This window comes from Macrotis lagotis, chromosome X (genome assembly GCF_037893015.1).
Source record: "Macrotis lagotis isolate mMagLag1 chromosome X, bilby.v1.9.chrom.fasta, whole genome shotgun sequence".
In the NCBI taxonomy this organism is placed as follows: Eukaryota; Metazoa; Chordata; class Mammalia; order Peramelemorphia; family Peramelidae; genus Macrotis; species Macrotis lagotis.
Window position 1 is genome coordinate 167,423,103 of NC_133666.1, and position 9,654 is coordinate 167,432,756.

Consider the following 9,654-nt stretch of genomic DNA (forward strand, 5'->3'; position numbering starts at 1 on the left):
ATTTCCTATCTCCAGGCCCAGAATGCTGTCCCTGATTACCTCCAATGTTTAAAAGTCTTATTAGCTACCTTCAAGGTTCAATTGTTTCCTGCCTAAAACAGACCCTTCCTCCAATTATAGCTTTCATTGGCTGACCCCTCCTGCTAGAATGCAAGGTGTTTTGGTTTTTTTTTTTTTTGTCTTTGTAACTCAATAGTCAAACACAGTGCCTGACCCTGCTATTGTTCAATCTTGCCTGATTTCTTGTGACCACTTTTAGGATTTTCTTGGCAGAGATATTGGAGTGCTTTGCCATTTCCTTCTCCAGCTCATTTGAGGAAACTGAGGTAAACAGATTAAGTCACTTGCCCACACATCTAGTCTAAGGTCAAGAGGAGGCTTCCTGACCCCAGGGCTAGGACTCTATCCACTGTGGCACCTAGCTGCCAAGTCCTAGGAAGGCCTTAATAAATACCTGTTGAATGAGGAAACTGAGGTCTACTGATAGAAGTGATTTATTTACAGTCTCACAGTTAATGTCAGAACCAGGATGAACAACCTGGATCCCCAAACGGTATGCCCAAGGCTCTTTTCATCACATCAAAATGCCAATAAGATTCTAAAGTAGGAAATGGCAAATTTTGTTGTGTAAAACTGTAAAAATCATTCCTAGTTTAAGGTGGATTAGATTTGGCCCCTTGGACTATAATTTGTCAGCACCTCTTTGGAAGGTGGGGTAGAAGAGATAGCTTGCCTACCTCCTAGTTATACAAAAGACCCTCTGTTTTTCCTATCCTTTCTTCCAGAATCCATTCTTCTACCACTTATGATCAAGATGGTTCTGGATGTAAAATTCTATGAAACTTCACACAGATATCCCACCCTAAGATCATGCCAGTTTTTTTAATGGGTTTTACCCAATAATTCTTAATTCAGTGGGGCAGATTCTTTCAAATGTCAAGCTGCATCTGCTCCCCTGGCCCCCCCCCCACACACACACACACACAAACACACACAACCCCATGTTGCCCTAGCAAGAGACCATTAAATAAAGTAAGGCCCATCCTATAAAATATCTGCCTTGATTTGATCCTGAAGATCACCTAACCCTAACCAAGTGTGTTGTGTTTCCTCATCTCTGATCTAGGTGAGGTTGGGAGGCCAGAGAAGACCACACTACACAAGTCTTCAGCTGTATAACTTGGCAACAGTTCTTGAGTCACCCAAAAGTTCAAAGTGAAAAATATGGGATTTTCTCTCTCTCTCTCTCTCTCTCTCTCTCACTCACACACACACACACACACACACACACACGCACACGCACACGTACACACACACAGACACAATGCATATAGTTTCCACTGAACACCATCTATCTGCCACTCAGAGTTCTAAGGCTTCCCATCCAGAAGAGAGGAAGAGGATATAGAATCTCCTAGATGGGAAGAACTGATCATGAGATGAGGAGACCACTTTAAGGGGAAATGATATGTCCCAAAGTGACAAAATACTGTCAGAGCTGACTAACCTGGGACTAGTTCAGCTTCCCATCTCTTACCCACAAATCATGCCTCCTGGTAGGTAATGAGTTATCTCTTTTCAATCCCATCCCACTCTTCATCAGCCTGTCCAAGAAAACTCCCCTTCATAGCTGCTGATGTGAATTGCATCTCTTATCATTCAAGGCTCAAAGCAAATTTTGCCTCCTCCAAGAAGCCTTCTCTGATCACCTGGGCCTCAAATTTTACCTCTTTTCTATGAAATTCCCCGACACTTAATATAGGTTATCTTTTCAACTATCTATTCTTCCCAACCAGACTTTAAGTACTTTAAAAAATACTTTAATTGTTATGGTAAAGAGTAGTTCAATCTAGACCACACCTAGTGGAAGAGAAGGGGCAGTGATTCAGGAGAACCATATGGGCTTAAAGAGTTGGAAAAGACCTCAAAGCCCATGAAGTTCAAACCCTTGTAGGATGAGAAAACAGAGGACAGCAAGGTTTGCCTAAGACCACACAGATAGTAAGTGACAGAAACAGAGGTTTGAACTCAAGTTCCCTGTCTCTAGAGCTGGGTTCGTTCCAGGAGGAGATCTCTGTCAAGACTGTGTTAGCTGGGGGGGAAAAAAAACAGGGAAATCAAGGGGAGAAAAAAAAACCTGATATAATGTGGGTACTTCATAGTCTAATGCTATGGTTCCCAATCTGTGGGCCAGAGAGTTTTTGCAAAGAAACTGCAGTCATCTCATTAGGTGTCAACATAATAAATAATAAACAAAGATACTGTTTGCGGGCAAATGTCTCTCAAATGCATTACTATTTTTCAAACATATATATATATACATATATATCCAGTCATTAAAAAAAGATGCAAACTTAGAAGTATTGATGAATCCATAGCAACTTTGTTATGTATTTTCTCAATCAAGGATAACAGTTCAACTACTATCAATTAGGTGTCTGCAATATTTAACATTAAAAAGAGACCTCATACTTAGAAGCCTAGAAATATCTAGTTTAAAAGAGAGATCACAGACCTCTAAAGTGGAAGACTTGGGTTCTCTGATCTTTGCAAGCTGAGTGCATATAACCAAGTTACCCTCTTTGAGAGTCTCAATTCCCCCCTATTAAATGGGGATACCTATTTTCACCAGAGTATTCTATACATCAATTATGTATTAAATATTTTTAACCACAAAGGAGACTTGCTCAGCAGTCCACAGATTCAGGGTCCCAGCTCCCCAAGGGAAGTAGCCCATGAACCAGGGTGGGCAAAGAATACTAGAGTCACTGGTTTCCTTCCTCCTCTCTCAGCTCCCGTAATAACTCAGAGAGACATCACGTTCAATTTGGATCAATGTATATACCCTGGAAACAATGTAAAGACTGGCAAATCGCCTTCTGTGGGGGTGGGGGAGGGAAGTAGGATTGGGGAAACATTGTAAAACTCAAAAATAAATAAAATATTTTTTAAAAATAACCCAGAGAGACCAGGAAAAAAGTTAAGAGGGTTGCAAAGGAAGAAGAGGGGGCAGGATGCTTGCCCTGGAGACTAAATGAACCACATCCCAAGCTGAAAAGAATTGTTTCAGGGTGTGGGGAGGAAACAAGAGACCCAGGAGCAAAGAAATGGCACCCGATTTCCAAAGAAGCAGGTATGAAGAGGAGTGAGAGAATGTGTGTGTGTGTGTGTGTGTGTGTGTGTGTGTGTGAGAGAGAGACAGAGAGACAGAGAGAGAGAGAGAGAGAGAGAGAGAGACAGAGAGAGAGACGGAGAGAGACAGACAGACAGAGAGAGAGGCAGACAGACAGACGGAGAGAGACAAGAGAGAGACAGAGAGACACACACAGAGTAGGGGGAAGGGAGCGGTACTGTTGTGTTTGTTTTCTGTGTGTGTGTATGTGTGTATATGTGTGTGTGCGCGTGTGTGTGTGTGAGAGATCCTCCCGTTCCCAGGCTGCCCCACTCAGCCTCCTCTCCCCACCCAGCCGCAGGGACCCCCACTGCCTCTCCCCCGTCCAGCAGCGGTCGGCAAAGCAAAAGCAGCCCAATCTTGCAGGACGGCAGCGCCGAGCTCCGGGGACGCCCCCGCCGGAGGACGGGGAGCAGCCTGAGACAGGGGGAGAGGGCAGAGTCCTTCCCGCCCGGGCTACACCGGGGGCAGCCGTCCACGGGGGAGTGCCCGGGGTCGGGAGCGGAGGACAGTGGGGTTCGCTTCGGCTGTGCGCTCGGACGGCCGGCCCGGGGCAGCCCAGCTCCCAAGGGCCCACCCAGCACACCCACTCGCGGGGGCAGGCGGGGTCCCCTCTCCCGTGGCTTCCCAGACTGGGGGCGCCGCGGGGCGGAGAGCTAACTCGGGTCCCCCCAACGCCCCGGCTGAAGCCCGTGGGCCGGCCCCTCCTAGCCCAACGTGGCTGCTGCTCTCCTCCTCCTCCTCCTCCCCAAGCCCACCCTACGCCCCTCCTCGCAGGCGGCCCCAGCGCCCGCCCGGCCGCCCCCAGGCCATGCCCGCACCTTGTTAAAGGCGAAGAGGTCCTGCTTGATCTTCTCCCTCTGGGGGTCGTTGCCCTGCCGCCTGAACCGAAACTTCATCATCTTGGGCTGCGGAGCGGGACCCGGGTCTCGGCAGGAACGGCTCGGAAACAATGTAGCGCCGGCCTCCCCGCCCGCAGCCCCCCATGCAAGGAGCCCCCCGCGCGCCCTGCTCGCGGGAGCCCGGGCGTCCGGCCGCGCCGCCACAGCCCGGGGCAGCCCGAGGCGGAGGGGAGGGGGCCGGAGCAGGAGCGGCAGGAGCGCCGGAGGGGAGGGGGGTTAGGAAGAGGAGGCGGGGAGAGAGGCAGCGGTGGGAGTGACGGACGCGCCGCCTGGCCAATCGGCGCCACTCGCTGCAACGCCCTCCGCTCCCTCCCCTCCCCCCGCGACGCCCGCATCCCCGCGCCAGACAATGAGAGAGGCAAAGGCCCGGGGTTTGCCCGGCTCCGCTCCGCTGCCCGGCTGAGCGAGCATGCGCCGAGGCGCAAGCCTCGCTGGGAAATGTAGTTCTCTGGGGGCCGAGCCTGCGCCTGCAGATCGCGTGTGCTCTCCTCCCCTCCCCTCCCCTCCTCCAGGGCCGGGCCCGGGCGGCGTTCGCGTAGCCGGGCTCCGGAGCTCCGGCGCCTCCCGCCCCGGCGGTGCAGCCCGCGGCCGCCCGGCGCTCCCGGGACCGGGGCCGAAATGTTGGACTCCAACTTGGCAGAGTTTCCCGGGCTGTGGGGGGGGTCGGGGCGGCGGGCCGAGGGGGCCCCCCGCGTCCGCAGTGGGGCCGTTGTGCGGCACGCACGGGACGTGCAGCTGGGACAGCGGGGTTCCAGTCCAGCCTCTCCCGCTTAGCCGACTCGAGCCGAGTCCTTGCCTTTTAGTCAAAGGAGGATAACCACTGCCCTTTCCACTTTTTTTTTTTCCACACGGGATTAGTCTTGTTTTATTTAATTTCAGAATGTTAACAACCAACAGAAGTTGCTGTTGTGATAATAGAATTGAGAGGCTACTGAGCAAAAGGGACAAAAAAGAACAATTCAAAACTTGTCTTGAGGAGAAATTATAACGATATCTAACGTCTCTAGAGTCCAAACACTTTCCATATGTTCTTGCCCATGGGATCCTAAGGAAACGATAAAGTTCCAATAAGTCAAGGAGAGATTTGCACCCATTTCACAGAGAAGGAAGCCGATGGAGACTAAGTGGCCCAGTTGGAGACAAAGCCAGAGCTAGCTCCAGGTACGGGGGGACCTGCGACCTGGGCCCCGGGCCCTACTCTGCAGATGGCTCCCCGTGCACCTCTAGGCTAGCTCCTAAGTCACCTGAACCCCCCCGGGCTTCCTAAAGTTTTCTCCTCTCTTACATTAGATGACCGCTAAGGTCCTTTTAAACTCTTTTACTGTATCTCAATGTGATCCTGGATGCTAAGGTGCCACCTCTTAGTGTGAAAGATCCTGGGAAGTTCAGCGCCCACCCTGGCTAGCCCTGCATTGTGGTGGACACTGCCAGATCCCAAGCCAATGGACATGCCAGGACACCACATTCCACTCAGGTGAAAGCACCGCAGACTACCAGAGCCGGAAGGGACCTTGTCTGTCACCTAGTCCCACGCTCTTATTTCAAGGAAAGCGGACCAAGCTCCTGGAATGAGCCTGGGCCACTTAGAACGTCTCCAGACTTCCAACACAGGATTTTTCTCCCAGTCCTTCAAGTCCCCAAGTACAGTTAGAATTGTGTTCCACCAGGATCTAAAGACATCCCTGTATTAAAGTTGTGTATGTATGTGTGCTTGCATTTTTCCTCTAAGTTGTGTATGTATGTGTGCTTGCATTTTTCCTAGGAGAAAGTGTTGTTGAACAGGGATTAGAACTATTTCCCACTGATCAAAGGTAGAGAAAGGTATCTGTCCCTGCCTTACAGGGACACAGACAAACACACACACACATACATACACACAGACACATCCTTAGCATAGTGATAATTTTCATGTGATCTTAATAGAACCATTGTAGGGACTGTAAAGAGATGTATTTTTGTTTTGTTTAAATCTTGTAGCTCCAATTGATGGAGAAATAAGTGAAGAAATTGTAGCCTAGAAATTGTAATGGAATATTGTAGACAGCAAGAAATGATAAATAGGAGGAATACAAAGAAACATGGGAAGATTTGTATGAAGTAATATGGAAAGCAATAAGAACCAAAGAACAGCATTTATGCCTAAAGCATATGGGGGGGGGGAATCACTGAAAGGAAATAATCAAGAGAAAAAAATTAATAATATCATTGTAGAGAAAATAACAGAAGAATACTTCCCTCTAGATTCCATGTTTACTGATTGAATTACTGCTTGACTCTGACGTTGGGGATACTCTAAAAGAATATTGTTTATACCATCAGATGCCGTCACTCTAACCAGGTGTTTTTGTTTAAACTGTTTTTCTTTGTTAACTTAGGAGGATTCAATTTTGGCTGATATTTCTGGAAATGATTGTGCTATAAAAAAAACAAAAGCTATCAATAAAAATTTCTTTTAAAAAAATCATTCCTCATCTAGAGTCTGGACATTTGTTGGACCAGGAAATAAAAAGAAAACCTAATTTGTCGATATAAACCAATACTAAACCAAAGCTGCTGAGAGTTGGCTTTGTGCCAGCTGCCAGCACTGAGTAGGATAGGGCAAAGAGGTTGACCTTAGTCCAGGACCATGGGTGGAAGAGTCAGATGGAGAGCAAAGATGGGTTTCAAAGGCAGCCTTCTGTATAGTTTGTGATTCACTAAGAAAAACTAGAAAAACTGGCCTGGGAGAGAGTGCCATAGAGAATGCCCCAGTTGACAAAAGGAATGTCAAAAGATGGTACAGTTGAAAAGGTACTAGCTAACCTGGGAGTCAGGAACCCCCAACTCAGTCACTAGTTCTGTGACATTGTAAGTGTTCCTTCTCTATGGGTTTCAGTCTCCAACCTTGCTATTCTCAATGGCACCTTCTAGGTAGCCAGGCTCATCACTTCAATGCCATTCTCCTCACAATCACCCCACTTGACCACATTGTTTCTACCTTAAAATAATAGTCTTTCACATATCTTTCTCCCCTTCACTCACAGTCTCATCACTAGTACAAGTTCTCATTACTTCAAGCCTGAACTATTGAAATAACTTTCTGATTGACCTCCCTGCTTCATTTCTCTCCTCTACTCAGATGCCAACACAATTTTCCTGGAGCATATGTCCTTTCCTCCCAATTATCTTCAGGATCAAATATGAAATTTTCATCCCTGGAATTTCTCCCTGCTCACCTCTAGTCTTGACTTCCTTTAAAATGCACCCCAGTCTAGTCTCTAGAGAGTTTCTCTTATATTTGTGATGTTCTCTGAGGGCCCCAGGGCCAGTGAAGGTGCTTCTCCCTTCTCCTGCTACCTTCATTACTCTCATCTCCCTTAGGGATGAGATGTGGGGGCTGGAGGTTGGGGGGTGGGGGGATGACTTATACCCTCTTCTTAATTTCTTCCCAAACCAGAGCTGCTCCTTCACCTGGTCCCTGACCTGTCAGGCAGCAGCATTGATGAAGCACCAGCCGAGCCCTCAGGGAGGCCCACTAGCTGGGGAGATGGAGATAAGTCACATAGGTTGGCACAGCAACATACAGTGAATGCAAATGAATCAAGTTTAACCAGTGTGCTGGGCGACAGAGATGCTGAGTAAGGTGGGGTTAATCGGGAAGGCAGCAGCAGCAGGGAGGAACCTTGAGCTGAGTCTTGAAGGAGAAAGACTGGCAAGCTCTGACAGGAAGGAGGGGAAAGTGGTTTGGGGAATGGGCCAAGATCTGCACTTGGGACCTTCCCAACACTGGCCCCTATGCCAGCTGGCCACAGTGCTTTGACATTCCATCCAACAAATATGTATTAATCACCTGCTGTGTGCAGAGCCCTGGGCTCAGGGAAGGGGAAAAAATGCAAAATAAGACATGATCCCTGCCCTCATGGAGCTTATACCTAAGTACATTTTGAGGAAGATCTGCAGAGGGTTACTCTTCCCTCATCTTAAACCTCTGTTCCATTCCTCTAATTCCTTTCCGATCAAAGGGGTATCAAGTCAAGGCTATGTATTAGGTACCCCTAGACTCTTAGAGCAAAACCCTCTCGGGGAAATACAGGGGAAAGAGAAATACTGGTCCATACCATCTGGGAGTTTGCAACCTAGGGATGACTGTTATTTACATGGGTCATATTCACCCCACTAAACTCTATACTCCTTGTCATAAGATACTCTGTTTAAGGGTCTTAGGACTATAGGTCTATAGGAGAAAGGGACCTAGTCAAACCCCCTCCATTCAGATGAGGAAATAGGACTTAATAATCATTTAATAGTGACTTCCCCAAGTCCCACAAATAGGAAGCATGAGAATCAAGATTTGTATCTGGCTACATAATACCTGTGGGATCTTGAGTAATCTCTTTGAGTTTCAGTATCTTTATCTGTAAAATAAGGAAACTGAACCAGTTGAGTTCTAAGGTCCTTTCATTGTTGTTCAATCTTTTTCAGTTGTGACCAATTCTTCGTGACCTTATTTGTGGTTTTCTTGGCAAAGATACTAGAGTGGTTTACCATTTCTTTCTCTGGTGCATTTTAGAGAGAGGTAAACAGGATTAAATGACTTGCCTAGGGTCACACAGTTAGTGTCTACAATCAGATTTTAACTCAAGGAGATGAGTCTTCCTAACTCTAAGGTGCTATCTAGTTCAAAATCTGTGAATCTAGTCATCTATATTCATTCTGTGTTGTTTTACCCATGTTTATGACCACCTTCTCTCCTCTTCTCCCCAAGGAGCAATCTCTCCAGTCCTTTCCATTCTAGAGTTGAAATGAGTTGAGAGTAGCCATGAAATAATTTATGGGGACTGCCAAGTTCAAAACTTCTTGGGTGGTGGAGGGAGCTGGCTTGGGAGTGAAGGTAAAGAACCAACGGAATGGAATTCCTAAGTCATTCCCACTCCGAAGCTCTACAGGGTAGTAAGGAGAGGCCACTGGAAATGTCAGAGTTCCAGGACCCCTGATTCCTGACATGAGAGGCAGAACCTACAAGCAGAGCAAAACCTCCCACACCTGTCCCAAAAGAGCTTAGCAACATTAAACCAGAATGGAAGACCCTCCCAATGCCCTTGGCCAGTCTTATAGCTCAGTGGGAAAGAAGGAAAAAAGGAAGTAGAGTGAAATAGCGAGAAAGAGAGGGGGGTAAGGGATAGAAGTGGGTTTTTGTTAGTGTAGGGACAGAGCCCTTTCTGTAACAGAGCAATGCCCAGTCATTGCCCTAAGGTCCAGAAGATCCTAAACTCTTCTCTTCACCCTTTGAACTTTCAACACTTTGAATATCTAATGGTCTTATCTGTCACCCTATTTATTAGGAGACAAGGTGGAGTCAAGAGACCTGAGTCCCAATCCAGGTTCTGCCATTGACTTACCATGTGTCTTTGGGCAAGTTGTTTCATCTTTTACCAGCCTCCACCTCCTCATCTGTTAAATAAAGGTACCATTTGCCCAGTCTGCCTCCCAGAGTGTTGTAAGCATCCACTGAGATAACAGATGTGACTCTGATATAACAAGTTGTAAGTCACTCTACCCAAGTGAGGTATCTCCTTATGGATCTTCTAATATGATATATCT

The 9,654-nt window shown here is 47.5% G+C and overlaps 1 protein-coding gene across 3 annotated transcripts in view; it reads right to left on the reverse strand.

Moving 5' to 3' along the window:
* The window catches only part of LLGL1 (LLGL scribble cell polarity complex component 1), a 99,695-nt gene extending 95,492 nt beyond the window's left edge, over nucleotides 1-4,203 (reverse strand). For 2 of the 3 annotated variants that reach the window (XM_074207647.1, XM_074207648.1), the window contains exon 1: nucleotides 3,994-4,203. In XM_074207647.1, the coding sequence (XP_074063748.1) occupies nucleotides 3,994-4,074 (81 nt within the window). In that variant the 5' untranslated portion in view covers nucleotides 4,075-4,203. The remainder of the gene's footprint in view (nucleotides 1-3,993) is intronic. The other variant, XM_074207645.1, reaches the window with a different exon arrangement.
* Nucleotides 4,204-9,654: the final 5,451 nt, after the last annotated feature.